The sequence below is a fragment of the Notolepis coatsorum genome, assembly GCF_963971535.1.
Source record: "Notolepis coatsorum genome assembly, chromosome: 3".
NCBI classification, from domain to species: Eukaryota; Metazoa; Chordata; class Actinopteri; order Aulopiformes; family Paralepididae; genus Notolepis; species Notolepis coatsorum.
The window spans coordinates 12,181,405-12,203,937 of NC_140167.1; the positions used below are offsets into that span (position 1 = coordinate 12,181,405).

Sequence of the window (22,533 nt, forward strand, 5' to 3'; positions counted from 1 at the left end):
GGCGTCCTGGAGCGAGACACTGAACCCCTAACTGCTCCTGGCGCCTTGCCGTCGTCGTGTGTGTGAATGGGTGAATGTGAGGCACAGAGGTTCTTAGGGTTCCTCCAGTTCGCTCTGAACTAGGAAAAACTGCTTTTTCCTTTGACGCGTCCGACACCTGGAATGCCCTCCAACTGACTCTGAAGGTTCTTCCTTCTTTTGCTGCATTTAAAAGTATCTGTCTAAATCTGTCTTAGCTGATTATTATTTATTGTTCATTCATGCTGTGCCAAACTGCCAATGCAGGATACACGTCTGCAGTGCCAACCCATTATCATCGTGCACTAGGGGGGGAAAAGAACATTCTGGGTTTGTTTGTGTTTCTCAAACCAATCACACTTGTCTAGGGGCGGAGCTAAGCCCAAAATTCACCTTGCGAAATAGCGTCGGGGAGGAGAAATGTTTGTTCGTCAAAGTTTTCCACCATGAGAGAGTAGCTTGATAGGTAGAGGACTTGTTGTTGTTGTTGTTGTTGCTCCTGTGCACAGGGATTTTAAAAAATGGGAAGCTTGTACGAGGCTTCAGGGAAGGCAACTTTAACTTTTTTGTATAACTTTATTTACCCTGGGTAGATGCGCTATATACCAGAATCCGGCTGGTAGACTAATGTGTGTCCTTCTCTGTATTTGGGGAACATCATTGTCATAATCACAATTACAATATTCATGATTAGCAGTTTCTTGAATTATTTGTTTATAGATAACATTTTTATGTAATATTTATTTGTATTATTATCCAGAGCTTTTAGAAAGGTGTGGAATAAAAGTATTGCTGCCCCCCCAAAAAAATATTGATTAATGAATTTATCATTTAAAACATTTTTGCGGGTCCAAAATGAATGTTGTTGTTTACATGTATCCCCTTCCCATGTCCCCCCACGTGGGATGAATGACACGCCGGTGCTCTAGTGCGACATCTAGTGGCTGAATGTCATCTGCAGCACCTTTCAAATCTAGCGTCTCTGTTGTTCTTCCCCCTTTTCTCCCCAGTCATGTTCCTGCCAAAAAAGAGTAAAGACAAGGAGGTGGAGTCCAAGAGCCAAGTGATCGAGGGCATCAGTCGTCTCATCTGCACTGCCAAGCACCAGCAGACCATGCTGAGAGGTAGAGCCGCCCACTCAGACCTCCTGACACCCTGACAGACCCACTTCAGAAGGAATGGACCTATGTCAAACCTGCCCTCTTTTTTTGATCCTCCAATCACAACTGTTGCCTCCCCCGGCAGGGTTTGACATAGGGCAATTTCAGATGTGTCCCGGTCGCGTCTATACTTTAAGCAAGTGGCTTGTCCTTCCGTGTTCCCGTTTTGCGCTCTGATTGGCCACGCACGTTTTTGGTCATGTGCCAATCGTGGGACGGCAAGTTCTGCGCCTATTTCCGGGTCTAACAGCCTGCAAACTACCTAACGCCTAGTTTATCACTGGTTAAGCTTAGGCGACTCTTTCGCAGTTGGTTAAGGTTAGAGTTAGGAATCAGGTCAGGCGTTCTATCGCCATGCTCTAAGACAAACTCTAACCTTAACCAACTTCGAAAGAGCGCCTAAGCTTAACCGTCCAAAAACTTGCCGTCCCACGATTGGTGCACATGTCACATGACCAGAAACGTGCGTGGCCAATCAGAGCGCAAAACGGGAATGCGGAAGGACAAGCCACTTGCTTAAAGTATAGAAGCGTCCCGGGCTTGTGTCGTCTGTAGGACACGACGGCTGATGCCAAAGATGCATCATTGGCATCAATGCGATTTGACACGTTTCTGAATGAATCGTGGCCGGTGGAGCGCAGGGACTATACTTACTGTACTTGACGCCGGGAGGGACTTGATTTAAATATTTAAAATAGCGCTCACGGTAAATATTTAGGTGGTCAAAAATAAGAGTACACACAGTCAAAGATAATACATTCTAAAATATGTATATACATTCGAAAATATACAGTCCAAGAATATACAGTAGAATGTACAGTAAAATGTACAGTAAAATATACAGTAGAATGTACAGTATAATGTACAGTAAAATTTACAGTAAAATGTACAGTAATGTTTGTTTTGTGTTTCCTACAGTGTTGATCGACGGCGTGGAGTGGAACGACGTCAAGTTCTTCCAGCTGGCCGCACAGTGGTCCTCACACGTCAAGCACTTCCCTATAGGGATTTTTGGACACTCAAAAGGCCCTTACTAGTGGCACCTAAAGAGAGACTGAACCCCCGAGGACGACCCCCCGACCCCCCTCGCTCCCTCGTGCCAACCATCTTTTAACCGACACACAGCACCCCCCCCCCCCCCACACACATCCGTCCTGCTGTCTTAATTTAAACTCCTGCTTTCCTCCCCACGTCTCGTATGAGGTCGTCGTTTTTGTCGTGTGTGCATTCTTATTATTATTTTTTTTATTATTATAATTTTCTATTTATGTCAAAACTTCTCGAGGCAAGGCTGTCGAGGGAAGACCTCCCTAGCCGGCTTTTTAAGAAGAGAAGAAGAAAAATCCTGCTGATGTTTTTATAGACTTTTTTTGAGAACAAAACGCGAACAGCAAACCTAACAGAATAATAATTAAAAACATATGAAATAACCTCTTAACAAAAAAAAACAAATGCCCGAGCTCCCCCCTCCCCCACTCTCCTCTATCATCGGTGATGTTTTTATTGGGCGGAGTTGGGCTTGAAGATACTTACGCCAGCACAATTCATCAAGATCCCGTCGCCTCGGTTTGATGAGCAGCGTGGACGGTCTTGTTTTGTAACTCTCGAGGAACAGGGGGATTTGGATTCTCAAACCTCAAGCGACCGTTGCCTATACGCCGGATTCCTCCTCTTCTCCCTGAAGATTTAAAAAAGCTCCTGACCTTTGACCCCTCTGCACTGAAGGGAAAGAAAGACTGAAATGTGCAATAGACTGTACGGGACTCATGGAAAACGTGGTATCTCGTGTGTAAACCCCACCCCTACCTTCACCCTAACTTTAATGTCATTGTGTCTCTCATTAGGGTTGGGTACCGTTCATATTTGAACCGGTACCCGGTACCGGTACCAGTTCCTTTTTCCGGTACTTAACTCTCTGTAATAACAAAAAGAAAATGATTTCAGTTGTAAAAAATACGTCAAAACGTCTCAATTTCAACATTGTTCTTTATTTAGAACATGGTGTTATTTATTGTTGTAACACACCACACAAAAGAAATCGCATGATCATGTATCATGTGTTTTTAAATGTTTCAATATCAACATTATCTGGCCATCCTCAGTAAATATGATCAAACTCCTCTGACCTCGTCTGGTCTTGGTCTCTCTGGTCAAGAGACGGGACAGTAATATATATATATGTGGGAAAGGCTCCCCCTTGTCTAGCATATATATTACATGTAAAGGTACCGAAATTTGGTACCGATTGATCTAGCGTGAATCGGTACTCGGTAGTACCGATGTAATTCGGTCTGTACCCACCCCCCACCTTAATCACCCATTGGACGTGGGGTGCATGACGCCCGCACAAGACGAGATACCGAGTTTTTTTGGAGTCCCAAGACGGTATACTACGTGAATGCAACTCTGAATTGAACCTGTAACCTGCCCTGCACTGTTAGAAGATGACATATCGCTATTTCCTTCTGCGTTTCACTCTTAAACCCCCCCTCTCGTCTTCTCCCTAGTTGACTTCTTTCTCCTTCGATCCTCTCTCTCTCTCTCTCTCTCTCTCTCTCTCTCTCTCTCTCTCTGAGGAAGTCTCAGATCGTACGCCGTCTCAATATCTCTCAGAAATCCCACACTCCCTCGGCCGCACTCCTTATCTTTTCCAGATGGCAAGATGGTAACGTTATGTGTTGTTTTCTTTACCAAAGTGTTATCTATCATCATCATCATCGTCATCATCATCATCGTCATCGACTGCAGCTCATTCACTACCTGCCTGGTATTATAGTCGACTTCATTATGTAGAGGTGAATGTATTGAAGGTACCTTAATGTAAAGCACTTTTAAATGTTTGTTCCATTATAGATTAGGAGATTTTAAAACTCGCTCTGCACCGATGACTTCATGCCGTGAAGCTGCAGTTCACCGAGGCACATAAAGACAGGCACCGCGATCTGCCGCGTTTCTTCTGAGCGGACTTGACGGCGCGCGGTTGTGACATTGTGTTGACCATAGTCCATATGCATACGCAAGCCGTGCATTTGTATTACATCAGTATGTTGTGCAATATCATCGTTCTACGCTCAATCCGACAGGCCCAAATAGACTATAGTATACATGTACATTTTAATCTAGTACTTCTGAAAGGTTGACCTAGAATGTTTAGAAATATGTTAACTATTTAAAGATTTAAAAAAAAAATACTTTTAATTTTGTATTAGTGTATGACATTTTGTTCCATCCTTAGTTGATCCTTTAATCATAAAACTAAAAACTGACAATGCATTTTGCTTATGAAATGACTTTTAGTAGCAATTTCATTATAACCATTGCCAATTACTTGATAAGTGCCTAAATTGCCCAGTTCTGACTAATTGATTTAATTATGTCCCTGGCTTGTATGGTGCTGAGTCTGGACTGACCGCGAAATAGCTTCATGTGATGTAGGCAGGTTGTTAATCTTTGCGTTGATATCACCATAGAAGCATCTGCAGTCAAGCTTAACTCATTCATATCCTGCTCCAAGGGTCCCACGCATCAGGCGGAGAAAGAAAACAACGCTCAAAAAACAGTTGGCTCTCAAAAAGTTGGGTATATAAATTCATTTAGACCACTAAAGACCATTCATGTCGAAAAAGCACTCTCTCCTTATAAAGGAGACCTTTTTTTTAGGTGATTTGTTTATTTCTCATATTGTCTTGGAAAGGCCTGAGACTGAGAATCCCCTGAAGACTACTACTGTAATCCCAACATTGGGAGTAATAAACTACTATACACACTAAACAATGCATTGTTTTCTATTTTTTTTTTATTATGTGAGTTATGAGTCCAATAATTGAGAAATTGTACTGTACAAAAAAATCCACTAGTGTCTCTCAATGAAAACAATGATCTTAACACTTTGAGTGCCAGCTACGGCATAATTCGTTATTTCATGCCAACCGTTCAGTGCCAGAAACGAGCTATGCCGTTATTTAATCGTTATTTTTTTTATTATCGATTTCCATTCATATTTCATCAATCTAGCCTCACGTTACCAGTGGGGATGTGTCTGAGCTCGAATTGGTAAAATACCGCCCCCTATCGTCTACCAGATGGTAATGCACGCATTGGAATGGACTCAATGAAAATGGATGAGAAAAGAAAAATCCGGAATCCACATTTTACTTCTCAGGCAAGTAACTCGAGCCGATCTGACTCATTGTGGACCATCAGAACAGCGTGGAATATATATTTCCAGTACCCAGCGTTGGATCAATAAACGCGATCGATATTTGGAATGGCGATCAGGAATTGGAATAATCTTTTTGGAGAACATCTGATCTGAGGTAAGGAATCTATTTGACCAGTATTGGGATAATCAGAGCTGTTTTCACCTATATATCAACGTGTCCCATATGTGTGTGTGTGGCTGTGAGTGTGTGTACCTGATCAGGAAATAAGATAATCGATTTTTCAGCCCGCTTCTATAGCATGCATAAGTACACATATACTATCGATAATCTATAAATAGGCCGAAAAATTACAACGTGTTTTGTGGATTCCAGTAAAGGGCGATTATCACAGAATCTTCTGAAATCTTCTGGAAGTCAAGTCTCAAGAAACGAGCGTTTTTCAAAATGGTATCAAACAGAAATGAACCGATTAAAAAAACAATCCTTTTCGACAATGTTGACTGCAAACAAGTCATTGATAAGCGACGGCCATATTAGACACATAGCCATAATTTAAGATATAGTTTATGCGTTCGCAAATATGAGAGCTGAAGTGGGTGGCGGCATTCAACGGGGTAAATAGGACATGGAGGCCGGCACTCAAAGTGTTAATGAATTAACACCAATTCTGTGGCAAGAGTCGTTGGGAGAAGCGGCGTCACCTGTCATCCGAGTGGTGATGGTGAGGATGATGACAGACAGGATGACAGACAGACAGGGGGGACCGACAGGATGACAGACAGGGGGGACCGACAGGATGATGACAGACAGGGGGGGCCGACAGACAGGGGGGACCGACAGGATGACAGACAGGATGACAGACAGGGGGGACAGACAGGATGACAGACAGACAGGGGGGACAGACAGACAGGATGACAGACAGACAGGATGACAGACAGACAGGATGACAGACAGGATGACAGACAGGGGGGATGACAGACAGGGGGGACCGACAGGATGACAGACAGGGGGGACAGACAGGATGACAGACAGACAGGATGACAGACAGGGGGGACAGACAGGATGACAGACAGACGGGGGACCGACAGGATGACAGATAGGATGACAGACAGACAGGGGGGACAGACAGGATGACAGACAGACAGGATGACAGACAGGGGGGACCGACAGGATGACAGACAGACGGGGGACCGACAGGATGACAGACAGACAGGATGACAGACAGGATGACAGACAGGGGGGATCGACAGGATGACAGACAGGATGACAGACAGGGTGACAGACAGACAGGGTGACAGACAGACAGGATGACAGACAGGGGGGACCAACAGGATGACAGACAGGATGACAGACAGGGGGGACCGACAGGATGACAGACAGGATGACAGACAGGATGACAGACAGGCGGGACCGACAGGATGACGGACAGGCGGGACCGACAGGATGACAGACAGGATGACAGACAGACAGGGGGGACCGACAGGATGACAGACAGGGGGGACCGACAGGATGACAGACAGGGGGGACCGACAGGATGACAGACAGGTGGGACCGACAGGATGACAGACAGGATGACAGACAGGATGACAGACAGACAGGGGGGACCGACAGGATGACAGACAGACGGGGGACCGACAGGATGACAGACAGACAGGGGGGGCCGACAGGATGACAGACAGGGTGACCGACAGGATGACAGACAGACAGGATGACAGACAGGATGACAGACAGACAGGGGGGGCCGACAGGATGACAGACAGGGGGGATCGACAGGATGACAGACAGGATGACAGACAGGGTGACAGACAGACAGGGTGACAGACAGACAGGATGACAGACAGGGGGGACCAACAGGATGACAGACAGGATGACAGACAGGGGGGACCGACAGGATGACAGACAGGATGACAGACAGGATGACAGACAGGCGGGACCGACAGGATGACGGACAGGCGGGACCGACAGGATGACAGACAGGATGACAGACAGACAGGGGGGACCGACAGGATGACAGACAGGGGGGACCGACAGGATGACAGACAGGGGGGACCGACAGGATGACAGACAGGTGGGACCGACAGGATGACAGACAGGATGACAGACAGGATGACAGACAGACAGGGGGGACCGACAGGATGACAGACAGGATGACAGACAGGATGACAGACAGACAGGGGGGACCGACAGGATGACAGACAGGGGGGACCGGCAGGATGACAGACAGGGGGACACAGATCTCCTCGCACCGGGGCTGGAGCAGGAAGCTGCTGGGAACTACTGGCGAGAAGAGGCACAAACAAACGTCGACATCAGCGAGCAGCGGAGCGGTGGGGTGTCCACCAGAATGTAGACTCAACAGACCGGGGATAGTCGTAGACAGTGTGCCGTAGCCTGTAGGGACACAAACCCGGAGACGGGGTTGATGTCGAAGGTGCATTTGTATAAAAAACAAACACATTTTTTTTTAGATTTGCATGTGGAAAATGAAGGAGCTGAAGGGTTGCGGAATGCGCTCTTCCCTGGGCTTTCTGTCCCGGAGAAAGCTCACCGGGCAGCCGCTCCTGAAGGAAGAGTTCCAGCGGCGCAGGCTGGCCGGCTGCACCAGCCTCTACAAGAAGGACATGCTCGGACACTTCGGCTGTGTCAACGCTATTGAGTTCTCAAACAACGGAGGGGAATGGCTAGTGTCCGGTGAGCTGACAATTCTCTCTCCCCCCTCTCATCATCATCATCGGGCTCATTGACTTGTTTTGAGTCGCTAGCTAGCATGCTAAGCTAACGGCTAGCCAGCTGAAACCCCAGGGAAGCCCGAGCTGTGTTAGCTTAGCTTAGCACGTTAGCTTAGCATAGCTAACATGCTAACACAAGCTAACATGCTAACACACAAGCTAACATGCTAACACCGCTAACGTCAAACACCCAAGAAGAAGCTGCTTTTAGTACAGTAGTAGGGTGAAAGTTCCCGACCCCATCATCCCGTGTCGTTTAGTTATAGATAAGCTGATCACTGCGGGGGTGATGTTGTGCAAATGGGGGGTCACTTTAATAATCATGGTGGTGAATGACTTGACCGTTATCTGCTCAAATCACCAGGTTATTATTTGTGCCTGGAGAGGATTAAAAACAGTCCTCTGGCCTGGCCTGACAATGTGAAGCTAGCAGTTTCTAGTCTCTTTATGATGATGGCTTGTGTTGTGTGCCACTTGTCCATACTGCTGCCAGTCTATTGTCATGTATACTTGAAGCCATTAGAAGATCCCTGTATAGATCATGGACCCTGATGTAAACAAGATGAAAGTCTTTCTCTGGTCTGCATCACCTTAACAATTGTATTGAGCTGTACTGTACTGTACCCATTCTGCAATCTGTTAATAAAGTTTTCAATCAATCAATCATGGGTTAGTTAGTTTGCTATATTTAACAAATAAATGCACATTGCACACTGGCTTGATTAATTGTTAACTCTTATCAAACATGTTAGTCTACTGAAAGAAGAAACTGTAAGGGGGGCCTGTTGATCAGTGTGATCTCATGGAACGTGTTATGTCTGGATTATTTATTGGCAAACATCTTGGAAGCATTTATGGACTGAATGCTGTTTGTTGGTGGTGCTGTCAAGAAATTGCCCTGTACATCAGTCTTTTGATATATTTATGACTGGGCAGGAAACTTTACTTTTACATAACATTAACGTTACTTACTGGCCACAGCACCGGGTGGATTACAGCCATCACAGACCAGTGACCACTTTCACAGCTATACTAGCCAACTTGAGTTTATACTAGACAATTATTTTCATGAAGTCAAGCAAACTTTACTTGCATTTGACTGTTTTTCAGTGTTAATTTCCCACCATGCTGTTGGCGTACGTGTGTCTGTATATTTGTCACATGCCCAGTTAAACAGACAGGTACACCACATTAGACAGTGTGTCGGTGTCCATCCGTCTTCCCAACGTCTACAGCTGTGTAACATAACTCTTCTTCTTCTTCGTTGGTCCTCAGGAGGCGACGACCGCAGGGTGCTCCTGTGGCACATGGAGAAAGCCATCCATTCCCGCTCCAAACCCATGAAGCTGAAAGGGGAGCACCTCTCCAACATCTTCTGCCTGGCGTTTGACAGCACCAACAAGAGGGTCTTCTCTGGTGGTGAGGCACCGTATTACCGCAACGTTTTCCGCTAGATTTAGCCGTAGAGGTGTTGGAAGGTGGGGTTATTTTCAGGCTTTGACCTAGACTTAGCTCCCAGACCTACATACGTACCCTTTCAGACCTGACAACGTACACATGTTAAATGAGCTCCGGGGGGTGTTTCCTTCCTAAGTGCGTTACGACAGCTGACGTGGGCCCAAGCTGTTCCCATAGTCACGAATGCACTTGAAACAGACCATGTGTTTAGAGCTCTATCCAGATGCCTCATCTATGTATGGGGAAAAGTCTAGGGGAAATTCAATGGGGGCAAAACTCTTACCTGCTCTCAAACATCGCTGTTCTGAATAAAGATCTCTTACCATTATGGCTGGAGTTTGGGCATTTTTAATCTTAATTTATAATATAAGATACTTGTGCCCTAATGATAAAGATAAGTGCTCAATGAAAATAAAGTCTAACATGCCTATATAGATACTTGTACTGTAGTGTGGAAGTACTTATGATTAATGTATTTCATGGCCCACAATGGCCCCCAAACAGCTTGCCAAGTTCAACAGATCTTTGATTCCCTTTGATGTGACCTTAGGTATTGACAATGATGTTACATATCCTACCACATGACCCCTAATGGCCACCATAACCCATTGTGTAGATAGATAGGCAGCATATCACCAGGTTAATCAAGTGGGCACCTCCCTTCGTCAACGGATAGTTCCAGAGTCACCCCCTCTCTCCTAGCTCGCTGTCCGTGATAGCCTACCTCTCTCCTAGCTTGCTGTCCATGATAACCTAGTGCTCTCCTAGCTCACTGTCCATGATACACTAGCTTTCTCCTAGCTCGCTGTCCATGATAGCCCACCTCTCTCCTAGCTCACTGTCCACGATAACCTAGTAGGGCCTAGTGCTCTCCTAGCTCCTTGTCCATGATTACAATAATAGCTTAATAATCATGAAATTCTTCTTGAATAAATCGACAAATAGGCTTTTCCCACATTGTTGACCTGCGGACGAATTCAATCGTAAAATGACCACTTTGCATCAAGTGGTAATCAGAAAACCGATAATCAAAGAATAGTATCTGCAAATGTTGGTCAGACGCTCAGAGAGGTGTATGTGTAATCTTCTGGGAATAACTCGTACAACATGAAAAATAAACTAAATAAATCAAATCAAATTTATTTGTAAGGCCCGACAAGACAACACACGTTAATGTGCCCATGGGCCAGACACGTCTTCTTTAAACAAGTCAAGAAGAAACATCACAATAAATCAAGAACAAAACAAAAACACCATAAAGTCCAAAAAATTTAAAATAAATGCAACACTCCCAGACATACTTGTAACTTGTAAGTTATAATAATTAATAATATAACAAGTAAGTTATAACTTGTAAGTTACTTGTAATAACTTGTAAGTTGACTAATTGGTATTTGGTTTGTCTGTTAATTCGCAGTCAGGACTTAGAGACCAGAGCTCATATTCCATAATCCATAAGCACTATTGGAGACTATTCTGGGATGGATGATGTTTGATTTGTCCTTTTCCTTTTCTAGTTTATTAATCACAACTTCGTTTTTTTGTTTCTTTCAAGGTAATGATGAACAGGTGATCCTTCATGACGTGGAGAGGTGGGTAGAATAATAACACAAATAATACCATTAATTACTATAAGATCAACATGTTGACGGTAACAATATGTATATCACTGTGACTGTATGCTTGTTTGTCTTGTTGTACCACCTAAATAGGAGCAATAGGAGCTTTCATTTCATCACAAAAAAAATATATATATATATATATATTAATAATCTAACCCTAACTAACCTTACTGTCATGCACTTGTCCTAATATACTAACCTACACTGTAACACTTTGATGAACATTGTTACTCAGCTGATAGAGTTGTGCCCTTCCTAATGACTTGTTGTACAGAACTTGTAAGTCGCTTTGGATAAAAGCGTTCAGCTAAATGACTAAATGTAAATGTATATCGTTCTTCAGTGCAAGGGTTCAGTCCTCTGTGTAGCCAGCTAGTCGGTAGAAACGATATAGGTATATTTATACCTTATTTACCTTATTATACACATTTATACCAGTTTATAATTTTGCCCGGTATATCTCCCATCCTCAATACACAATCAATTCAAGCATCCTATTTTGATATTCAATCAATTCAAACCTGTTGACTAACACAGTAGTCCTCGCAATTAAACACAATTTATTAAAGGTGCTGTAAGTGGCATTGTTTTTGTTAAAATAAGTGTAAAATAGCTCTACATTCCGACATCCATCACCGATACAGAGTGTTTGGTCAGTAACAGGGGTCGTCTCCCAGTCCCTCCACTCTGCAGTAAACACAAAATACATGTTCTGGTATCCTATTCCCACTTCATCCAATCAGGAGAGAGAACCCTAGATATTTAAACTTATTTCAAGAAATCTTGCCAAACCAGATTTGCTTACTGTACTGGCAGATTATTTTACTTGCATAGCATATTTGCTTAGAACTAGGTTTTATGGGCGCCAGGGTGGCTCACCACGTTACGCACTGTAGTGCAACACGCCGTCCCGGGTTCGACTCCCGGACCCGGCGACCTTTGCCGAATGTCTTCCCCCATATCTCTCTCCCATCCTTCCTCTCTGCCGGACTTGTCCAATAAAACTAATACAAATCTACCAAAAACATAATAATAATAAAAAAAAAGGCTTTATTTCTTATTTTTGTCAAGGCCATTTTTGCAGTGTGGAGTTCTCTCTCCTGAAATCAGTGATGGTTGTCGGAGTGTAGAGCTATTATTTTAACAAGAAAATGAAAATACCACGTACAGCACCTTTAACAATAACAAATGATAACAAGATCGCATTGCACTTCATCTCTCTCTCCGTCTCTCTGCCCCCCCTCGCTTTTCCCTCCCTCTTTTATATCAAAGAACATTTGTTGTGTGTGTGTGTGTGTGTGTGTGTGTGTGTGTGTGTGTGTGTGTGTGTGTGTGTGTGTCTATGTGCGCGCTATGTTATTGGTATGCTGACCTCACAAACTGAATCTCCATGGAGATGGATAATAAACGGTGTTGTGATTCCCACGTCCGTGTTTAACAGTTTGAGCTCTGTGTCCTATTTACCCCGTTGAATGCCACCACCCACTTCAATGATAGCGCTCTCATATTTGCGAACGCATAAACTATATCTTAAATTATTATGTGTCTAATATGGCCGTCACTTATCAATGACTTGTTTGCAGTCAACATTGTCGAAACGGATTTTTTTTTTTTAAAGATTTATTTTTTGGCGTTTTATCGTTTTATCGCTTTAAAACGATTATCCATTTCCTGATCAGCACACACACACACACACACACACACACACACACACACACACACATAGGGCCCACGTTGATATCTCTGTGAAAAAAGCTCTGATTATCCTAAGACTGGTAAAATAGATTCCTTACCTCAGATCAGATGTTCTCCAAAAAGATTATTCCAATTTCTGATCGCCATTCCAAATATCGATCGCATTTATTGATCCAACGCTGGGTGGTCGAAACACCGATTCCACGCTGTTCTGATGGTCCACAATGAATCCGATCGGCTCGAGTTACATGCCTGAGAAGTAAAATGTGGAAGCAGGATTTGAGGTGCAGTACACAGGGAGAGACGATAGGGGGGGGTATTACTATTTTCCCAATGGAGCTCAGAGAGAGTTCCAGTGATAAAACGGGAGGCTAGATTGATGAAATATGAATGGAAATCGCTAATAAAAAAAAAACGATTAAAAACGAGATCTCTCGTCGGCTGGCACTCAACGGTTGGCATGAACTAACGAGATATCTCGTTGTTGGCACTGAAAGTGTTAACGTTGACGTGACGTTTCCCACAGAGGTGAGACCCTGAACGTGTTCCTGCACGACGACGCTGTGTACGGCCTGTCCGTCAGCCCCGTCAACGACAACGTGTTCGCCAGCTCCTCCGACGACGGACGGGTTCTCATCTGGGACACCAGGGAGCCGCCGCACGGAGGTACTGTTTCACCTCGTTTTATTTAAAGGGACAGTGTGTCGTTTTCCCACTATTAACCCTTTCACAACCACACTACAGAAGGTTAACCTTTCACTACCACACTACAGAAGGTTAACCTTTCACGTCTACCACACTACAGAAGGTTAACCTTTCACGTCTACCACACTACAGAAGGTTAACCTTTCACTACCACACTACAGAAGGTTAACCTTTCACGTCTACCACACTACAGAAGGTTAACCTTTCACTACCACACGTGGTGTAGTGGGCAAGGCGCTCGCCACGAAATCTGGAGACGCTGGGCTTGCCTTTTCGAGCCCAGCGCTCCACATTTGCTTTCAGTTTAGCTGGTCGTCCGTACTAATACACATTGGCCGTATTAGGGGGTGGGAAACTGATGGGTGGGGATCGGGCGTTGTGGACAGCGACTCCTACAGGTCGGTTGGTGCGCAGTAGAATCAGGAAGTGTCGGGGGCAGCGTGAGCCTCCCACGCGTTACTCCTCGCCACTGAGATCGAGCTGCGCAGGTGAAAAGATGCGACTGCTGTTACCTCAAGTACCGGAGGGGACTTGTGCTATGTATGACTTAGTCCACATTGCAGCCGGCTTGTGGGAGGCAAGAAACAGCGTTCGTGACAGGGGAGGGTTGAATTGGATGATACGAAATTGGGATGGGAGAAAATATCGAAAATGGGAGAAAAAGTGGATAAAAAAAAAAAAACTTTCACTACCACACTACAGACGGTTAACCTTCTGTAGTGTGGTTGTGAAAGGGTTAACCATTTGGTAGTGTGGTAGTGAAAGGGTTAACCATTTGGTAGTGTGGTAGTGAAAGGGTTAATGAATCAAGTTCTGGAGCACGTACAGAACGAATTGCGACCTTCGGTGCTTCGACACGGCACCCGCTTTCGCCGCTACAGCCTCAAAGGGTCTGGCAGGACCAAGTCAAGTTTCAAGTTTGTTTTTATTTGTCACGTATAAGGTACACGTACATTACAGTGAAATGCTTGCTTCTGTATGAGCCCCTGAGAATGTGCTTCATACAGTAAAAAAAGTAAGACGAATAAAGTCCCAACACTATACAAATATATAATATACAAAACTAAAGTACAACCTAAAGTACAATGAGGTAAAAATGCAGACAATGAGGTACAAAAAGGCAAAAAGGAGGTATGGATGTAGTGAAATGTAGTACCGCTCGTGGCCAGCAGGCGTCACAATAACACGTTATCGGTTGCTTTAACTACATAACTGCACCGGTCCGGAGTTGGTAAAGTGCTCATTTAAATCTGTAACCCCTCAGCAGGTTGCGTATGTGATCACGGGTTTATAGCAAGTGATTATTAATGTACAATAATATATATATAAGAGAATATCAAATCTGTAAATAAACATACTGACAACTGGAAGCCTTCATCAGAGCAGATTCTTCTTCAAGATTGTATGCTGTACTGGCGGCTGGGTGGCGCAGCGGACATTGCGCTCGTCACCAACGCAAGAGACACCGGGTTCGAATCCGGCTGTCGGCGTTGCCTCCGGCTTGGGCCGACCGTCATACTAACTCAATTGGCAGAGTTAGCGGGTGGGAAGTCGAAGGGTGGTAGTCTGGTCGTTGTGAACAGCGACTCCTACAGGTCGGTTTGGGGCGCCTGCACAGCAAAGTCAGGAAAATGGCGGGGGCAGTGTGAGCCTCCTACACGTTACTCCTCGCCAAATGAGAGTCCGCGCTGGCAGGTGAAAAGATGTGACAGGCTGCCTCCACATGTATCGGAGGGGACATGTGATGCAAGGCTTCTATCCGCCCTACAACCGGCCAGTGGGGGGCATATGCGAGCAACGATCAGGACAGGGGAGGGAGAATTGGCACAAGAGGTAAATTGGCATAAAAAAATTAAAGAAAATCACAGAAAAAGTAGATAAAAAAAATTGTTTTGGGGCAAAGCTCCCGACCAGTTCACCAGTTCACAAATATGTGGGCTGTGTAGCTGATGAACCCAGACCAGCGCACCTCACCGCCGTGAGCCGGGTGGTCGTGAGGAGGATATAGAGGAATATAGAGAAATATGAAGCTCCTTCAATGTAACAAAATGTTTATTAAATGTTTCTCTAAAAACAGAGCAAGATTCAACTCTGAAACTTTGTCACAAGATAAAACGGGTATTGAGAAGTAAAATTTCACTTATAGCTCAACTTTGAAAAATAATTGTAGTGACTGCGGTTAGCTTCTGCAGGGCAGTATATTTGTGCACATAATTAAAACAGGCATTTCGAAACACGTTGCTACTACTGCATGTTTTCCACAGCCGTCTGTGTTCCAGGCTTCTTAGTGTCTGTTTTGATTCTGTGCACAACTAAAGCATTATCCCTTTCACTACCACACTATACAAGGTTAACCCTTTCACTACCACACTACATACGGTTAACCTTCTGTAGTGTGGTAGTGAAAGGTTAACCTTCTGTAGTGTGGTAGTGAAATGGTTAACCTTCTGTAGTGGTAGTGAGAGGTTAACCTTCTGCAGTGTGGTAGTGAAAGAGTTAACCTTCTGTAGTGTGGTAGTGAAAGCGTTTCCTAAAATGAGTTAACTATTTTAATATTTTTTACAAGTTTGGTTTCAGCTTGGAAGCCCTTTTGCCCCCACAGATTATTTCGGATGAATGTGGGTCCACAATGTATTCTGGAAATGGTGCCAAAAACCTCCCCAAGTGTTTGCAACATAAAGGAAAGCTCACACAGAATACACTACTGTGAGATTAATAATACAAGCTTGAGTGCAGAGCACAACACTCCTGTTGAGCTGTTTGCTGATGAGCACAACACTCCTGTTAAGCTGTTTTAAGATGGCTGATGAGCGGGGCGGCTACGTGGCGTAGTGGGCAAGGCGCTCGCCACGAATGCGGAGACGCTGGGCTCGCCTGTTCGAGCCCAGCGCTCCACATTGCTTTCAGTTTAGCTGGTTGTTCATACTAATACACATTGGCCGTATTAGGGGGTGGGAAACTGATGGGTGGGGATCGGGCGTTGTGGACAGCGACTCCTACAGGTCGGTTGGTGCGCCTGCGCAGTAGAATCAGGAAGTGTCGGGGGCAGCGTGAGCCTCCCACGCGTTACTCCTCGCCACTGAGAGATCGAGCTTCGCAGGTGAAAAGATGCGACTGCTGTTACCTCAAGTACCGGAGGGGACTTGTGCTATGTATGACTTAGTCCACATTGCAGCCGGCTTGTGGGAGGCAAGAAACAGCGTTCGTGACAGGGGAGGGTTGAATTGGATGATACGAAATTGGGATGGGAGAAAATATAGAAAATGGGAGAAAAAGTGGATAAAAAAAAAAAAATGGCTGATGAGCACAAACCTATGCTGGCATTACTGTGGCTTTAATAGTGGTTTATTATTCCGTTTATTATTAGTTTTAGACTTTCCAGCTATTAAACCGTTCACTACCACACTACTGAAGGTTAACCCTTTCACTGCCTCACTACAGAAGGGTTAACCCTTTCACTACAACCATATGTAGTGTGGTCGTGAAAGGGTTAAACATTTCTGGTCGGAGGTAACATTTTTTATGTACATTTCTCTGTTTCACAGTATGCTTGTTTGCGCCCAAAACCAGGCAATTAGAGCCACTATATGAACCGTCTCTCTGGAAATTAATGAGCTGGTCTCCATGTTGAGTTATCTTTAGTGATCCTGCAGTGTTGTTGTCTTGACTTAGTGGCTGGCTGTTAGATAACATTGTGCATTAGCTGAGGTTACACACACCCCTCACTTGGCTCTACACCTCTGCTGATGCTACTCCAGAGATCAGGATAGTTTTAATCTCACCGTAAGAAGATTTTCCAGTCGTAATTGTAACTATTATATTATTCTCCTGTATACCCGAACGGCAGGTTTAGTTGATGAGGAGAAGCGTATAATGTGAGTTTAGTGAGATGAGACTTGTTGATAATATTTGAAATATTTTTCAAATGTAATGGATCACCTTGCATGACATCAATAGCATCCTATTAGTAGCTTCCCCTTGTGACCAGGATGGCGTTGACCTAATAATACTTTTAGCTGTGCCCCTGACTCAAGATGCTTTCTTTTAACAGGCTTTATATTAGGGATGCTCCGATGTTGATATCGGATATCGGCCCCGATATCACTAAAATAGCTGGATTGGGTATCGGTAAAAAAAGAAATACGGATTTTTATTTATTATTATAAGAAATTTCTTCCATAATAAGAAATAAAATAAGCAATAACAATTCAGTACATTTATATCTATGTGTTAATTTGTTACATTTAGTGTCACTAAGTTAGGAAAGTAATGTTTTAAGTCAAGCCTGATGTTGCCTTGCACAAAAGAATGATCCCAGTCTTTTCCACACAGTTTATTAATTGATAATTGTAGTGTGGTAGTGAAAGCTTAACCTTCTGTAGTGTAGTGTGGTAGTGAAAGGTTAACCGTCTGTAGTGTGGTAGTGAAAGGTTAACCTTCTGTAGTGTAGTGTGGTAGTGAAAGGTTAACCGTCTGTAGTGTGGTAGTGAAAGGTTAACCTTCTGTAGTGTGGTAGTGAAAGGTTAACCGTCTGTAGTGTGGTAGTGAAAGGTTAACCGTCTGTAGTGTGGTAGTGAAAGGTTAACCTTCTGTAGTGTGGTAGTGAAAGGTTAACCGTCTGTAGTGTGGTAGTGAAAGGTTAACCGTCTGTAGTGTGGTAGTGAAAGGTTAACCTTCTGTAGTGTGGTAGTGAAAGGTTAACCGTCTGTAGTGTGGTAGTGAAAGGTTAACCGTCTGTAGTGTGGTAGTGAAAGGTTAACCGTCTGTAGTGTGTGTGGTAGTGAAAGGTTAACCGTCTGTAGTGTGGTAGTGAAAGGTTAACCGTCTGTAGTGTGGTTGTGGAAGGTTAACCTTCTGTAGTGTGGTAGTGAAAGGTTAACCGTCTGTAGTGTGCTAGTGAAAGGTTAACCGTCTGTAGTGTGGTAGTGAAAGGTTAACAGTGTAGTGTGCTAGTGAAAGGTTAACCTTCTGTAGTGTGGTAGTGAAAGGTTAATCTTCTGTAGTGTGGTAGTGAAAGGTTAACCTTCTGTAGTGTGGTAGTGAAAGGTTAACCTTCTGTAGTGTGTGTGGTAGTGAAAGGTTAACCGTCTGTAGTGTGGTAGTGAAAGGTTAACCTTCTGTAGTGTGGTGTGGTAGTGAAAGGTTAACCGTCTGTAGTGTGCTAGTGAAAGGTTAACCAGTGTTTCCCCTACCATCGCCAACGGGACCCCCCGCCCCCCCTGAAATTATTTTGCTTTAATCACAGTAACGTTGGCGAGCTAGCTAAATTATATAAAAACGAACTGGATAGTTGATATAAGTTGATATATGAACTGGATAGTTCATATAAGCCATTCTCCCTTTCTGTGTGTGTGTATGTGCGTGCCCGTCCCAACTCTGGTCTTTGGAAAGTTTGATATTTACTGAGGATGACCAGACAATGTTGATATTTAAACTGCGCCACTATGACGACACTGTTGACACCACGTATCCGTGACACGCGCGCCCCGCGACAACACTAGTAGTTTTGGGGGGGCCTACCACCCCCCCCTGAAAAAAATCCTAGGGGAAACACTGGGTTAACCTTCTGTAGTGTGGTAGTGAAAGGTTAACCGTCTGTAGTGTGGTAGTGAAAGGGCTAAGTGTTGACGTTGTGCGTCTCCTCTCCTGCCACAGAGCCCTTCTGCCTGGCCAACTACCCCTCCGCCTTCCACAGTGTGATGTTCAACCCAGCGGAACCACGGCTGCTGGCCACCGCCAACTCCAAGGAGGGGGTGGGCTTGTGGGACATCCGCAAACCACGCACGTAAGTGGAGCGACAGTGGCTCAGGAGGTAGAGCAAGGTCGTCTGGTAATCGGAAGGTTCCCGGCAGTGTGTCGGAAGTGTCCCTGAGCAAGACACCTAACTGCTCCCGATGAGCAGGTTGGCACCTTGCATGGTGGCCTCCGCTGAATGTGTGAGTGAATGGGTGAATGTGAGGCATACATTGTGAAGTGCTTTGGATAAAAGTGCTATATAAATGCAGTCCATTGACCATTTAGAGCTTCTTGGCTGAAAGGCTCCAAAACAGCCAGACTGAATATTTTAATATGAATGTTAGGGCTGTCGGAAAAATATTAAAAAAATCTCATTTGAAACTATTCTTAAAATCTACGGTGCCTTTTGTCAGTGGAGTGAAGATCTTTTTATTAAACGTTATTTCTAGTCACCTCCCATCCTGCAGATTTCACTAGTTTGCCTTTAGTGGAGTTTCTGCTGAACTGCTACGGAAACTCGGTTCACCAAATTACATCTTTTAAGTAGCTCCTACAATTACATCCAAAGTAGCTCCTACAATTACATCCAAAGTAGCTCCTACAATTACATCCAAAGTAGCTCCTATAATTACATCCAAAGTAGCTCCTACAATTACATCCAAAGTATATCCTACAATTACATCCTAAGTAGCTCCTACAATTACATCCAAAGTAGCTCCTACAATTACATCCAACGTAGTGCTTACTTTTGGAGGAAACACAGACACTGTTCCTATTGACCTCCATTGTATTTGGTCTGTATAGAAACAGCAGAACAGCCTATTGTTTGAAACGTTTGTGGCGTTAGTGTATCAAGTTAAGTCGAGCAATTACTTCCCAATACTGTCTGCCATCGAGTGTTCACACCATTGGGAAAAGTTAGGTTTGATCCGTTTTCAGACCTATTTTCCCAGTCAGCTGCAGGATATTTCCTCATTCCCCTACCTGGACATTTAATATTACGCTTATGAATCTCCAAGTGACTTAAAACTAAGAGGTAGTGACTAATTCTGGGCAACGATTGTCTTCTGTGTGATTTATATCGGGAGTTGTAGTTTATGAACAAACACCATCTAATCCCTGTTTATTCATAGAGTTGTTTTCCCCCAAAGGGGGCGTGGCGCGACCAACAAAGGGGCGTGGCCATCACAATCCAGGGCGATTGACATATTGCCGGTCTGATGTATATGTATAAGATGCTGCGATGCATCTTCCGGCTGCCTCAGACCCACTCCTATCCCAGCTCCTGGGGGTCTTCAAAGAGAAGCAGGCTATTCTCGGTCCTCGCTCCACAATGGTGGAACGAACTTCCCACCAGTCAGGACAGATGAAACCCGCCTAATTTTCCATTGTAGACTAAAAACACACCTCTTCAAACAATATCTGAAATAAAATTAAAAAAAAAAGCTTCTTACTCATACTACTATGCTACTATACTTATACTACTATACCTATCATGTTAATATGTCTATACTACTATGCACGCAGAGTGTAACACTCAAGTTTGACACTATTTGACGAACAACGCCACTGACCCTTAGCTGCCAGAGATATACCCCTCCTACTACTGACTTGTTCACAATTTGTAAGTCGCTTTGGATAATCAATAAATTACTAAATATGGGCTCAGCTCCCTCTTTGATACACACTGATCCCGATTCAGACCAGCAGAGGGAGCTGTTGTCATGCGCTTTAATCAGCCAGCCCTTGCCTCCAGCTTCTGGCAGGATCTGATAGCAAAACCAGGTGTCTTCCAGTAACACACGGTCGGTCGTTACTAGAACATTCAGTTTGCCTCATGTAGCAGTGTGTGAGTCAGGGTCGTAAACCTCTGGCATTCCTCGCCCTTCCTGTACCGTTTGTTGGCTGTTCTTCCTCTTAATCTCATTAGATTTTAAACTTGCCTATTTCTGGACCCCCGTACATAACATTACTAAGAATAGGAGCTCTGATCCGGGATAACGGGTGTTTCTGGAGAGGGGGGAGGGGGTCGCCAGAGGCCCCGCGATCGATATTGTCACGATACTAGAGTCATGATACTGTAATGTCGCGATATATTGCTATAGATGAAGTTAACGTTTTCAGTCTGTTCACGTCACTTCAATTTTATTGCATCTAAATGCTGCTACTCTTAATAGTTACGCTGTTACCCGTACTAGTTACACTGTTACTCTTACTAGTTACACTGTTACTCTTACTAGTTACACTGTTACTCTAACTAGTTACACTGTTACTCTTACTAGTTACACTGTTACTCTTACTAGTTACACTGTTACTCTTACTAGTTACACTGTTACTCTAACTAGTTCAGGGCTGTACGCTGCGATGATCTCATCGCAAATTGCCCCTTTAATTGGCCGTTGCGATTGGTAAATAATATTTGGGGGCGGGCTTGCGAGTAGGGATTTCAAGCCTTGCATTCGCATTTCACTCCTAAATGATCCAAGGCGTGTGATGACGCTGAGCACTCAGGTATGATCAGCGGGGAAAATCAACTGAGCACTCACTCTGATAGACTGGCTGACTGTCTGATTTAGCTATGAAGAAAAGTAAAGTTAGTAGTAGGGATGGGAATCGATGGTTCCTAACTGTGTTTTGGCCATATGCTCCCGAAATTCTCCCGCTGTTTGGCTGCTTCTATGTGCAGTGAAAACTACTCGAAATGCTTTAGTCATTGATTTAGTTCAGGGTTAGCCGCGGAGCTAACGCTAGCTAACGTGAGCTAATCAAGCTCACAGAGAGAGATAAACAGCTGACAGCAGGTAGTACAGGTACAAATACAATAAAACAAGGGATGGGGGCTGTTGTGTAAACCTTGTGTCGCGTCAATCTGGTCCACACGTTACTCGTTCATATCTCAGCCCGTGCTGAGATATGCCCATTCCACGGTCTGTTAATAAAGTTTTCAATCAGACCGATGTATGGAAAGGCTTTTATTATAACATTCGTTGAGGTAAAATCATTATGCCTCATTTAGTCATCCTGCAGAGCACTGGTCTCCTACTCGTGGGCCGCGGGGAGCTAATGTAGCTGTGTTGTTGTCAACACACACAGGGCATTCAGGAAGTCAAAAACGAATGCGCTTGCCGATTGGTGCTAAGAACAGCAGGGCGGGTGCAAGCGTTGTGACGTAATTGGCAGACTCTACTGTCAATCAAAATTATTCTGTTTTTCCGTCAGAATGAATGAATGAGAACTTTATTAACAG

At 44.3% G+C, this 22,533-nt stretch overlaps 2 protein-coding genes across 6 annotated transcripts in view; both read left to right on the forward strand.

Moving 5' to 3' along the window:
- The window catches only part of pacs2 (phosphofurin acidic cluster sorting protein 2), a 176,135-nt gene extending 171,192 nt beyond the window's left edge, over positions 1-4,943 (forward strand). For all 5 annotated transcript variants that reach the window (XM_084310536.1, XM_084310540.1, XM_084310538.1 and 2 more), the window contains 2 exons: positions 1,029-1,142; positions 2,097-4,943. In XM_084310536.1, the coding sequence (XP_084166662.1) occupies positions 1,029-1,142; positions 2,097-2,215 (233 nt within the window). In that variant the 3' untranslated portion in view covers positions 2,216-4,943. The remainder of the gene's footprint in view (positions 1-1,028; positions 1,143-2,096) is intronic.
- A 2,713-nt stretch (positions 4,944-7,656) lies between these two features.
- dcaf5 (ddb1 and cul4 associated factor 5) overlaps positions 7,657-22,533 on the forward strand; it is a 43,513-nt gene continuing 28,636 nt past the window's right edge. Inside the window, exons 1-5 of the mRNA XM_084310055.1 lie at positions 7,657-8,032; positions 9,346-9,489; positions 11,084-11,120; positions 13,372-13,511; positions 19,206-19,335. Of these exons, the coding sequence (XP_084166181.1) occupies positions 7,816-8,032; positions 9,346-9,489; positions 11,084-11,120; positions 13,372-13,511; positions 19,206-19,335 (668 nt within the window). The 5' untranslated portion in view covers positions 7,657-7,815. The remainder of the gene's footprint in view (positions 8,033-9,345; positions 9,490-11,083; positions 11,121-13,371; positions 13,512-19,205; positions 19,336-22,533) is intronic.